General features: G+C 34.6%; 1 protein-coding gene across 4 annotated transcripts in view; it reads right to left on the bottom strand.

The window, feature by feature from the left end:
- Positions 1 to 13,507, bottom strand: part of RBM39 (RNA binding motif protein 39) — a 29,400-nt gene that overhangs the window by 14,679 nt on the left and 1,214 nt on the right. For 2 of the 4 annotated variants that reach the window (XM_080686551.1, XM_080686552.1), the window contains exons 3-8: positions 11,928 to 11,977; positions 7,111 to 7,305; positions 4,668 to 4,733; positions 4,518 to 4,571; positions 1,514 to 1,631; positions 974 to 1,126 (exon numbers count right to left, since the gene is read on the bottom strand). In XM_080686551.1, coding sequence (XP_080542677.1) covers positions 974 to 1,126; positions 1,514 to 1,631; positions 4,518 to 4,571; positions 4,668 to 4,733; positions 7,111 to 7,305; positions 11,928 to 11,977 — 636 coding nt within the window. The remainder of the gene's footprint in view (positions 1 to 973; positions 1,127 to 1,513; positions 1,632 to 4,517; positions 4,572 to 4,667; positions 4,734 to 7,110; positions 7,306 to 11,927; positions 11,978 to 13,507) is intronic. The other 2 variants (XM_080686553.1, XM_080686554.1) reach the window with 1 other exon arrangement.

Raw genomic sequence — 13,507 nt, 5'->3', positions numbered from 1 at the left:
TATTTATGCATTCATTTGGTTAATATGTTTTTGCCTTAAGAGAGTGGAAGGGAGGGGGACAGAAAGAGAAGCATTGATGTGAGAAACATCAATTGGTTGCCTCCTGCATGCAGCACCTTGTCGGGGGATTGAACCTGCAACCGAGGTACAAGGTACGTGACCTTGACCGGAATCACACTCGAGATCCTTCAGTCCATGGGTCAATGTTCTATCCACTGAGCAAACTGGCTAGGACATTGGTTGATTGTTATATGTGTCCTGATCAAACCTGCAACCTTGGCATTATCAGGATGATGCTTTTAACCAAATGAGCTAGCCGGCCAGGGCCAAACTACTCTTGACATGAAGTAAAATCTTCTGAAAATGTTAATTTTTTGTGTTATTCTCACCAAGAGTTGTTTTTAATTCTCTGTGGTTCACTGGCTAACACTAAACACTGAGCGTACCAACCAGGACAGAAAATGATGTTTGAAATGTTAAAATTAGTGTGCTCTCTCCTGGGAGCTTGCCATGCCTTTCCCTCCTCACCTCTTCATACCTCATAGGCGTGCATCTCCTAAACTCTTGCAACCAGGGGAGCAATAAGCAGCCACAGCTCTCCTGGTCTAAAGCCATAAACCTGTCTCCAAGGCCCCCTTTTCTCTAACTATTTAGTGAGCCAAAGCAGCTCTGCCTAGGCTCTCTCCTGTTGCTTCTTCTATTCTAACCCCTAACTTGTTTCATTGTCCCCAACTTTAATGTACTCTAAAAAAAAGTCAAAATTGTTCAATTTGACAAATTGCAAGTGAAAAACATGTTTGTGGATGCTTAATAAACAACGAAGATACTATTACAAATCAATAAAATTCTAGATTAAGTTCTCAAGTCTTTTTCATGAAATAGGTATTTACACCTTAAGGCACAAAACACTAAGCCAACAGCAGGTTTCCATTACTATCAATGATCAAAATCTAAAGCAAGAAAAAAAAATTACCTGTGATGCCTGTACTATGATTGGTACTCCTAAAACACGTTGGCCAGTTAATCCTATTGCTAGAGGCACTGAGCTAACATCAACGAACTCCACATAAGCAATTCCCTTGGACCGTCTTGAATTTCTATCAGAAATCATCCTCACATCTCGAACCTAAAAAAGAAAATACACACTTAAACACAAGGTTGTTTGTGGAACCATCCAGTATATGCCATTATAAATAATAATTTTAAAAAAAAGAGGCATTATTGATAAAGCAAAGGTGTAAGCCATTAAAAAATTTTAAAGATAAGTACATTTGTGGGCCCACTTCTATCTTCTATTTTTTGATAAATGTGGTAACATTTATCATCTCCAACATTTATTAACTTCCAAGTGAGGTTAAAATAGAAATGTTACAAAAAATAAATTCTGTAATTAAATTCTACTAAATCAAAAGGTTTGGTATTTAGATGTCTTCCATTTTGTCTGTCATACTAACAATTATTGAAATGTTTGCAATTTCCACTTATATGACCACCCTAAATAGGCTAAGATTACCTTTCCTACTGTAGAAAAAAACTCTTCCAGATCCCTTGGCCGAATTCTTGCTGCCAGCTGCATGCAGAAAACCGTCCTTGCATCTCTTTCCTCAGGAGTTAGATTATCAATAGGTTCCCTAACAGGAGTAAGAAATACAGCAATTTATAACTTATTCTTTTTTTTTTTTTTAATATATTTTATTGATATTTTACAGAGAGGAAGGGAGAGGGATAGAGAGTTAGAAACATCGATGAGAGAGAAACATCGATCAGCTGCCTCCTGCACGACCCCTACTGGGGACGTGCCCGCAACCAAGGTACATGCCCTTGACCAGAATCGAACCCGGGACCCTTCAGTCAGAAGGCCGACGCTCTATCCACTGAGCCAAACCGGTTTCGGCAATTTATAACTTATTCTTATTAAAGTACATTTTCAGTAAACAGAATAAACTTTATGGAACTAATTTGCCACTATTCCCAAGTCTGATTTATATAAAATGTCCATGAAGTAAGTAATTCAATGTGACTAATTCAACAGGATAACAGTTTTCTATATGTTTCTTCTGATATTTTACACAGTATTAGGACAAAAGTCCACTGGCCTTTCAATCTTAAAAATGGTAATTTCTCCAGGATAATAAAGTGTCAACAGACTACCGAATGTTTAGAAATAGTAACAGTATATAACCCCAATCAATCACATATCGGACTGGTCCTAAGTTAATAGAAAGAATTTCTCACAACAAAACCATAAAATCATTAAGCGAAATTAAATTTAATAATCACAAGAGATAAATTTGAAAGTAAAAGCCGAAACGGCAAAAACTATTTAATTTTAAGAATTTTATCTAACAAATTGAGATGGATATATGGAATTGTGAGGTCGTTGTATTAGAATTAGAATGGCTTTACTAAGATTGCAAATTAGTATGCCAAGAAATATTTCTTGATAAATATAGAATACAGACACAGTAACTATAGCAAATAAAAAATCAAAAGTAGCCAGGCCGACGTGACTCAGTGGTTGAGCATCGACCCATGAACTAAGAGGTCACGGGTTCAATTCCCAGTCAGGGCACGTGCCTGGTTTGTGGGCTTGATCTCCAGTAAGGGGGCATGTAGGAGGCAGACAATCAATGTTTCTCCCTCATGAATATTTCTTTTTTCTTTTTTTAAATATATTTTATTGATTTTTTATAGAGAGGAAGGGAGAGGGATAGAGAGTTAGAAACATCAATGAGAGAGAAACATCGATGAGAGAGAAACATGGATCAGGTGCCTCCTGCACACCCCCTATTGGGGATGTGCCCACAACCAAGGTACATGCCCTTGACCAGAATCAAACCTGGGACCCTTCAGTCCCCAGGCCGACGCTCTATCCACTAAGCCAAACTGGTCAGGGCCCACATCAATATTTCTATCTCTCTAGCCCTCTCTTTAAAATCAATAAAAACATTTTTTAAAGCAGGAAATTATAGTAGTGGGCTACAATTTATTCATTAATACAAATAGCCTTATACTTCTAAATTCAAAGAAGAAATTAAAGTGCCCAAATAAGGAAGAAAATAAGCACAATAGATGAAATTTACTTTTATAAATTAAGGAAAATAAAAGTATCTATTAGCATTATCAATTATGAAATATCACTATATGGTTAAGGTTCTAAGCGAATCTTTCATGATACAAGCATATCCATGTTTTGAACATTCTCAGGAATACTTTTGAAATACTCTATACAAAATTCTGGTACATCCCATCGAGAAATCAGTAAGTGATTAAAAAAATATTACTGTAGCGTAGCCGGGTGTAGCTCAGCGGTTGAGCGTCGACCCAGGAACCAAGAGGTAGCCGGTTCGATTACTGGTCAGGGCATATGCCCAAGTTGTGGGCTCGATCCCCAGTGGGGGCATGCAGGAGGCAGCCAATCAATGATTCTCTCTCATCAGTGATGTTTCTATCTTTCTCTCCCTCTCCCTTTCTCTCTGAAATCAATAAAAATAATTTTTTTAAATATTACTGTAGCCGAAACCGGTTTGGCTCAGTGGATAGAGCGTCGGCCTGCGGACTGAGGGGTCCCAGGATCGATTCCGGTCAAGGGCATGTACCTTGGTTGCGGGCACATCCCCAGTGGGGGGTGTGCAGGAGGCAGCTGATCGATGTTTCTCTCTCATCGATGTTTCTAGCTCTCTATCCCTCTCCCTTCCTCTCTGTAAAAAATCAATAAAATATATTTTAAAAAAAATTACTGTAAAACAGAGATACAAAGCTGGACTAGATCCAGAGAAAGATAACTAAAAGGGAATTTTTAGAAAGAAAATTAAATATTAAAGAGTTAAAAATGTCAGTATCTGCAGGAGCTTTTAAAATTGAGGTTTTTTACCAAATCCTGAAATAATTAGAATATACCAAGTAACAGGATAAACTCAAAGTTAAAAAGTTTCCTCTAAGCCTGGTCATCGTGGGTCAGTGCACTGACCTATGAACCAGGAAGTCATGGTTCAATTCCAGTCAGGGAACATGCACAGGTTGCAGACTTGATCCCCAGCGTGGGGTATGCAGGAGGCAGACAATTAATGATTCTCTCATCATTGATGTTTCTATCTCTCTCTCCCTTCCTTTCTGAAATCAATTAAAAAATAAATAAAGGTTCCCTTTAAGGGAAGGCAGAACACCAGTAAAGAAAAATGCTATCAATATAATGCTGCCGATATAATAAAACATTGCTTGAACAAAATGGTAAATTGGATAGGTAAGTCTTATGTTTATTTAAAAGGAAAATAACCTATAGAAACATTCAAGAACCAAAGACTACTACTTAAAAACCAGTCAACTTGGTTAAGATTTATTTATATGAAATTAAAAGAAAAGCTGTTGAAAATTTAGAAATACATTAACAGAACTAATACTACAAAAGGACATTTAATATGGTCCAATTTACTTAATGTCACTAACTTTAGCAATAGTATAAATTACAAAAGCTATATAAAAGCTAAAAGTTCTAAAGAAATAGTGACAACAGCTACCTCACGGGGCTCTTGTCTTTTCTGAATGGACTTTTGCTTCGGGAACGTCGTCTGCTGCAAAGTTAAAAAGTTTCAGAAGTTACCCAAACAAATACACCACATTAGTTCCTTGAAAAACAATTTAAACAATTCAGAAGTATGTTTAAAAACCTTAATTTGACGCTATGAGGCAACCCAATCTTTCCTCGGATGGCACTGTTAAATTTTGGTCCGGAGCTAAAAAGGAAACACAAAATTACACTAGTTACAGGTTTAGGGTCTTGCTAAGATCACGTTCATGTGCTCTCCAGCAAGCTTAACATTGTTTAGGCTGCTTCTTTTCCACCTCAATTATGAAGAGGAAATAGACTTTGTAATTCTATCCCAAGCAAACTGCTCTTACAGCTATCCATCCTGGACCACTGAGAGGTGCCAAGACCAAAGGTTACAGCCTCAAAATTTTTAAATTCTGAAAATGCTCACTTTTATTTTTAGTCTATAGTTTTTAAAAGATTACACATTTATGAATACATTCCTGAGGTTTAAGAAAAACATTGAAGTCCTTACTTCTCTCACATCAGAAATAACTATAGTTAACAATTTGGCGTGCATTTCTGCACATCCTTCCTCAGGAACATACATATAATTCATGTTTTCTTAAGAGACTGCTTTTAAAAAATAAGGAGACAATACATAATCATGAAACTCCAAAATTCCATTTTACAACAAGTCTCAGGGATTGCATAAAAACACATCTAGCATACCATACTTCACTTCCCTGTGGCAAAATATTCCATAGTAAAGATGTGAAGAAGTTTGATTCTTCAAAAAAATTTTTTTTGAGGACTTGACATATTAAAGGTTTAAAAAAAAAATCAAAAAGGCAACTATTCTAAAATACAGATTTATTCTATATTCTAAATAACTCTAAAAAGGTCCAGCAGTTTAGGGGCCTTTTATTTTGAAAGACCAAAATAAACTAAATTTAAGAGACAATCAGATGTCCCTTAGTGCTCATCCTGTTATTCTTTTCCAGAAAGGTAGCAAAATGAAATATCTAGTGGTCTGTGACCCACCACTTGAATTCGTTTTCATGAGCTACACATTTACTTAACATCGAAGCAATTCCAAATAAATTATTTTGTATTAAATCTTTGCAATTCAAGCTAATACTGATAAGAATATACATTTACTGAATAAATTAAAAGTTCAAAGAATGTATAAATACTTTCTTTTTCCCCTAATTATAAAAGTCCCAATTTTTGCCTCCATAGTTAAAAATCACCTGAAGCCAAATATAAGAACTAAATCATTTTTAAGTCAGACCAGGATCATAGGCTGACTTCGAGCATTCATCACTGAACAGAGAAAATAGTACTCAGAATTTAAGGTAATCCTTTTTCCTTCTATTTAGTTCATTTTGGTTAAAAAAAAAAAAAAAAAAAGAATGCAGTAGACTGAGAAGTTGGACAAAAAGCAAAATATTTTCTAATAGAGCATTTAGAATTAAAAAACATGGCGGATCCTTTAAGCACTTAAAGTTTATGAAATAAGCACCTAGGAGGAACTTAAAAAACAAAGAGTTCAATTCTTTTTATTTTAAAGATTTAAGAACCAGAATCAGAACTCAAAGTGGTACTAACTTTAATGGCTTCAAACACCAAAACATTTCATGAATAAGCAGTACAATGGGTGCTTTATTTACATTCTCTTCAATGTTCATTAATAGTTTTTCTGACAATTATTACCTCTTTCTTAAAGTTGAGAAAACTAAAGCTTAGTGTTAACTTGCCCAAGTGGCAGAGCCAAGGTTCTGATTTAGCTGTTTGTCTTTGATTTCTACTTTCAACATTTCAAGTTTTAAAGTTAGAGGTGTTAATTTTAACACACCCGTTTATAATAGTATGTTTATTAAGGGAAAAGCACTAAGGACTGTTAGATTCAATCCTTGCTTAAAAGTTATGTGTAGACAGACTCTTACCAGTTATTTATAGTTGAGGTGTTTTTAATGACTATATTGAAACTTTGCACCTTAAATAGCCACATCCAACTTTTCTTAGCTATTTAATCTTCAAAGCACATTTAGTGCTTTATTAAAAAAAAAGCCTTAAATACAAACAATGTGATGAGCCCCCAAAATCATCATTATCCAGGAGCATACACCAAATTCACAAAGGGTCTGTCATTTCAGCTTTCAACAGCCACACAGATAAGATTACTGTTAATGAATTACATACTTGACTGTTTTAACTTACATCCATCTGAGCTTTAAACTTTTAAATAAATTTATGTTCAGTTAATGTTCACATACCAAGTATTTGGCATTACATATCAAAAAAAATTTTTAAAGCATTCTAATGCTTAATTTGGACTGGCATACAGTTTTAAAATATTTTAATATAGAATAACAAAATAATAATCTGTATGCCTAGAGTAAAACAGATGTATTCGTCCACAGTTTTCCACTTTACTAGTCCTTCTATGCCAATATCCTTATTTAATGAAACACATTGAAAAGTAAAATTTCACAGTTCAAATCACTCAGGTTAAATTGCTATCTGGATAACCAGCAAATGACTCTCAAACCAAAACCATCATAATTATAGTTACATACTAAGGACTTCGGTAGCGGCCTCTGAATCTGCGATCTCGACTTCTTGAGCGGCTCCGTCTCCTTTCTTTGCTTCTACTTCGCTTCCTTTCACGGCTTTTGCTCTTTTTCCTTTCTCTATCTCTGCTTCGCTTCCGTTCCTTACTTTTGCTTCTTTTTCGTTCATGACTACGGCTTCTGCTCTTGCTTTTTTTCCTCCTGAGAAGAAAAAAAAGTCACCATTATATTGCTGGTCTAAGAATCTGCCAAAATATACTGCCTTTTATGGTTAGAATTTTAAAATCTTTTTGTAAATTTATTTTGCTTTTTTACTATCATACAATGATACATAATCATACTTATGGAAAAATAATTCCAAGGTAAGATAAACACCCACCCTTTGCTTTCTACTACTGAAAATCAGCAGTCAGTTGACAAAGAATCATTTGAAAGAGCAGGGACTATTCCTGAGAGTCAGCTACAACTCTAACAAGAAAAAGGTCTTATCAACAGATAGAGATCAAAACTTGAACTTTTAAATAAAAAGTTCATCTTATAACTGGCCAACACGTATTACCATAATCCACAGGATACAGTAATAAATCAAAGTTATAATAGATGTGTTAACAGTTAAGTATTAATGCTGGACCACATATAAAATTTTTCATTAAGTACATTAATTTTCCTTAAGCCATTTTTGACCCAATTTATACTTTAAATGCTTTCAACAGCCATGCAAACATCAATATTTTGGTTTTTATGAACAAAATTAAAGGAATGACAAAGGACAGTCAAACTATTGCAGTAAAATGCATTCTGACACTCCTAGACTTTATTGTAACCATTTCAGATACTTTCTTTTGAAAGTTATGAGTATACCGGAATATGGAGTATGCCATTTTTATGCCAGTTTATACAAGCCTGTGGGATGCAACAAAAAACAACAATCAACATCTCTCTCTATATCTCTTTATAAAATTATAAACTCTGAAAGGTAAAAAGCCAGTCATATCTTTTTGTTCAGTTCTGTATTCTTCAGTGTGCCATCACCCAAATTTTAGAGGTGCCTTCAGATATTTCAGCATAAATTGAAAGACATTTCAAAATAAACTTATTCCACTAAAATGTCAATTTGTAGTGGCTAAAAGATGGAACATTTTGACAAGTCTACATCATTTGGAAATTTAACTCTTTAGTCCTTATCAAAGCAAAATTAGCACAAGAGCATTGAAGTCTGCCTCAGAGAGAACCTGTAAGCAGGTCATCTTAGAGTGCATTGAAAATAGAAAATGAAGACACCCACCTTCTGGAATCTTGAAACCCACACTCCAATCACAAGGAGATGTAGAGCTTTCCAAGGAGGCAGAAACTTTTGTCTAAAATTTCAAGATAATCCACCTGACTGTCAGAAATGTATATGCTAGGTAGCACATGACAGAAAATTAGGCTACACTCATTATTTATATAGAAGTCATCAAAGCAATGCCCAGAAGGGCAACAGATAACATTCCAACTTTGTTGCCTGAAAAACCTGACACTATCTTTTAATAAGCCTGTGCAATAGTTTTAAGTCCTAAATACAATAAATTAGAGGACAAAGTAAAAAGTAATTCAATCTTCCACAAATAAGACAAAGTTTTGCTCTGCTCATATATAGCCCATAGTAGAGAGGCAGCATACCTATTTACCTCTTTTTAGACCCAAAACTTATCTTACCAAAGGAAATACTCAAATATTGGAGAGCTAATTTCAACTTAAGGTCTTCCTAGGACTTTTAATGAGTCCCCACCCACATCTGAAGGCAACCCCAGACAGGTAAAAAGACAGCAACCTGATTAAGACATTCAGAATATACAATTCTCTGCATAAAAGCCGAGACAAAAATTTAAGGGTGCAAGAAAGCAGTATACTTCTCTATAACGAATTGCAGCTTCAAAGAACTTTAAGTTAACTAAAGAAGGGTTATAAAAATCCATACTAATAGTCAAATCCTGTTACAACTTAATGGGACTTTCCAAAGTCTTTAGTGGCAGTGGAATTTTGTACTGAACATCATTGAAGTAAATGGTCCACTGGGCTGGGCCTTTGGACTTTTTGAATATATGGCCTCTGCTGTAAAGGTGTTTTGCTATAACTGGATTTGACCTCTTCCATGTAAGAAGATCTAAATTTTAAATGGAAAGTACTCTGGAAAATAAAAAAAAAATAGAAAAGTCATTTATTCCAAAATTTATAGATAATCCACACCACAGTAGCCAATATATTTCAACTGTGTCATTTTATTGTTATCCCCTTTTTTTTTTTTACTAATTCCTAAAGAGCTTAACTGAATGAATGCTGATATAGACTTTGCAAAACTAGTTACACTAACAATTAACATTCCCATGAAGGCAAGCTCCAGTACTTGGTGTCTTGCCTAACTCAGGGGTATATAGCTCTTTTCAAAGTAGATCAATTTAGAACTAATTTGTGTTATATTAAACTTAGTTCCTTCTATTATTGGAATACAAATGAGTGTATGTATGCATTGAGAATCAGAACTAATTTTATTTTTTTCGTGTTTTTTTAGAATTAGTATTTTTTTAAAAGAAAACATTTACTAGTCTCTCAATTCTCAGAATGTGTATTTTCTTACTACCTTAAAACTACCCCACCCGAGCCAGTTTGGCTCAGTGGATAGTGTCGGACTGTGGACTGAAGGGTTCTGGGTTGATTCCAGTCCAGGCCACACGCCTGGGTTGCGGGCTCAATCCCCAGTAGGGGGTGTGCAGGAGGCGGCTGATCAATGATTCTCTCTCATCGTTGATGTTTCTGTCTCTCTCTCCCTCTGCATTCCTCTCTGAAATCAATAAAAATATTTTTTTAAAAAACTATCCCAACACTCAATTACTTTTAAGACAATGAAGTTTTAGGATGAAAAATGCAAGTTGGCACCTTCCTTTGGTTGACTTAACTTACACTAAAAATTAATCACAGAACATTTACTTGTTTTATAATTATATCCATCACTAAACAAAAATTTCTTCTAGATAACTTTGAAATTAATTTGAAAAGATAATTCCATTCAAAAAGTGGGTGAAAGTTCCTGACTGAATAAGAGAGCCATTTATTTAACCAGCTATACGTAATTAAGGCTGAGATGACTGACAGAGAAATAATTTGTACACTTAAAAAGGTATCAGATAGTAGTTTGGAAAGTTTTGAGTGTTTTGAAAAGTTTTGCCCTTAAACAAGGGATATCCCTATGGTCAATTACAGAAAACTGTCCATTCTATTTAGTCTCATAAGACTTTTTACGTTGGATAAAAAGGCCACTAAGCATCAGTCACTGAATCCTTGTAAAAGCTTGGTGGCCTTAATGAGCTTAGATGCAGGATGAAAACAAGTAAAACTGGAGATGGCATTAGCAGCAAGGAGTGACATCTGAGAATGGTACAACAAAGGTCTGTGCCCCACAGTGTATGTCCTCATTATTTCCATACTTAACTGTGAGTTTTTCTCACCCACCAGGCCTGATACCTAGACTGGATCATTTCAGTCATTTTATATGAATATCACCCCCTTCCTAAATTTTCTTGGATTACAGATTTGCAAATTAGAACTATTAATTAGAAAACAGTTACTCTGTTTAAAGGTCTAAAACCAGATGACATTAAATCATGCCATGATTGCTTGATTGCCTCACATATAACAATTCAAGACTAAACCCAACCTAATACCCATAATCTATTGTGGCTAGTGATGAACTAACAGACTCCCACAAGAAAAAAATGTAGGACATTCACTACATTTTACACCACTTTTAAACCATTACTACTACATTATCTTGAGGAGATTATAATTTTTAAAAAATGGGGGTAACAAAGCCTGAATAATCCCATCTGACAATTTTTTTTATCTTTTTATGAAATTATATCAACCTACCTAACAAACTTGTTGTGAAGATGTTGAAGTAGTGTATTATAAAAAGCACTGTCAACTCTTAGGGGAAAAGAGCCAATAAATAACCTAGGAGTGAGTATTTACCATCATTTTTCATTATGTATTAAGAGCTCAGGAACATGACAAAATAGTTTAATACATTACAAATATAGATTAACAAAACAACTTAATGCTTGTAATATCACTAATCTTAGAACTGAAAGGAAACTCCAAGAATAGTATCCAACCTTATAAAGTAGATTTAATTTATACTGTTAGACTTTTGTCTACTTTTTATTCTGTAGCACTGTTACTATTTTGGGTTACTCATTAACTCAAATAAATTGTATCACTCGATTTTTAAAAACTCCCCATTCTTACTACTAAAGTCCAATTGAGTTTAGAAAGTTTAAGACAACAAAAGCTATGTTAAGAGGAATGTAAGTACTTAAGTATGCTACAGCATTAGGACAAAAAGGGCCTTTAATCAGCAAGGATCTTAAATAATTCATAGCTCTGAATCCTTCAATAATTTAGAACAAACAATCCTTTCCCTGGCCTGATTATTTATTACTTTTTCTTCTTCCTAACCCATCTTCAGTGGATATTTTAGTATAATTGGTAACATCAATAAATATTAAGACAAAAGATAAAACTCTCAGCCAAACTGTCATGGATGTACTTGGAGGGGAAGGTGTCCAAAATGTCCCTGACACCATATCCTAAAATCTAGGGAGTCTATAGTTTTATATCCTCAAATAGTTTCTCATCTCAAAAGATAAAGAACCACTTTTCTAAAAGAGGAAAAGAAAAGCTTCTGAAGAGAATCTTAGTTTGATGCTTCATCCAGAGGAACAAAACTTTAATAAGATCCCAAGCACATAAAGTTCCCCCACCCCAGGTCCCTTCTTAAAACTTACTTTTTGCTACGTTCTTCATGGCCATTAGCACTGCTCAACTTGTTCTCATCCTAAGCAGGGTTGATAGAAGAACATCATGAGGACGAAGTGGTAACATTTCAAGTTGTCAAAGGGTAAAGGGAATAGGAATAAGAAAATACAAAACAATTTTAAAACTAATTACTTATTCATATTTTAACATGGAAGGCTATAAAAAAATTTAGATGGGTATGTGTTTAACCACTTTGTTGCTTACAATTAAGTCATCAAGACACAAAAATAAAAAATACATATTAACATGTTAAATTTTACTTTCTTATATAGATATTAAGTTATCCAGATTTACAGTGTTGAAGTAAATAGAATTTCTTTAAGACATGAATGAAGTCCTGTTTTGAGTTTTATTCCATGTTCTATGGTCCCTTTGGTCAGTACCATGGCTCTATTTCTGCCTAAGCCCCAAGTGGCCATGCTAGCAGCCAGCCACTATCGATTTCCTGTGACCGATGCCATTCCTGAGATCTTCGCCCATTTCCGTTGGAGGGTTGGGACTGTAAGAGCTTGATGCCACCTCTGTCACACATCTCGCCCTGAAGCAAACAGGGATTCACACTGCTTTAGTAATGTTGACTCTCAAGAACCCAAGAAAGTCAATTAATAATCCACCAGTCCAACCTAAACATTTCCTACTTCCATACCTGTTTACATGGAATTTCATCCATGTTAAACTAAGACACAAGAATCTTAACATTAAAATATAAAAATCTTCAAGCGTCTTAAGCATTACAAACTATGTACACTATTTAAAGCTATAAAGAATTCATCCAAATTGGTACCACATGGTCGTGCTACACACTCCAAAACAAATGTATTATTTTAAAAAGGTTTAGCGCAATGTTTATTTTAAAGTTTGATTACATGAGTTAATGGAGTATAACTGCTAACTTACAAAGCTTACAGTTTGTGACACCAGTGATAATGCATGCACACTGCTATTTTCACCACCAACTGGTGAAAGAATGAAAAGACACTTTATTTTTACTGTGATACTGAAATGGGTCAAAGACTATTATTATTAGCCAAAATACTTCCTTTGTAGTTTTTAGTGTGAAATATGGCAGGGACTAATTAAAAATAAAACAATATGGAGAACAGTAAAACAGTCATCAAGTGACCAAGTTGTGATACTGCCTCTTTTGCTTTAATTTTTTTTTTTTTTCTATTCAGGGATCCAAGAATTTTAGTAATTTTAATTGAGCAGCAGATCATCAGTTGCCTGTTTTAATTTTTAATATCACCAGTCTTTTATATGTATATATAGAAAAAATTTTAAATCTCACCCATTTCTTCTTGTAAGACTTAAAGATTTGCTTGCCACAGACTGGTTATACTTTGTGATTCTTGGACCCCTGCTATTTTCCCAAACCACTACATTCACCTTTTTGCTATACCAAACTGGAGCTGGTAATTCTTAGTTGAGTCATTTTACCTAGGGGACCACGGTACAGCGATAAGTCACTCAATTACTACCTTATGATTGACAGTTCACACTGGAATCAAAGGTGAATTCATGGGAGTAGAGGTGAGATATCGTTAGGCAA

The sequence above is a fragment of the Plecotus auritus genome (genome assembly GCF_963455305.1).
Source record: "Plecotus auritus genome assembly, chromosome: 8".
NCBI classification, from domain to species: domain Eukaryota; kingdom Metazoa; phylum Chordata; class Mammalia; order Chiroptera; family Vespertilionidae; genus Plecotus; species Plecotus auritus.
Note: the sequence above shows the minus strand (reverse complement) of the source record. Positions and strands in the feature narration are given on the sequence as shown.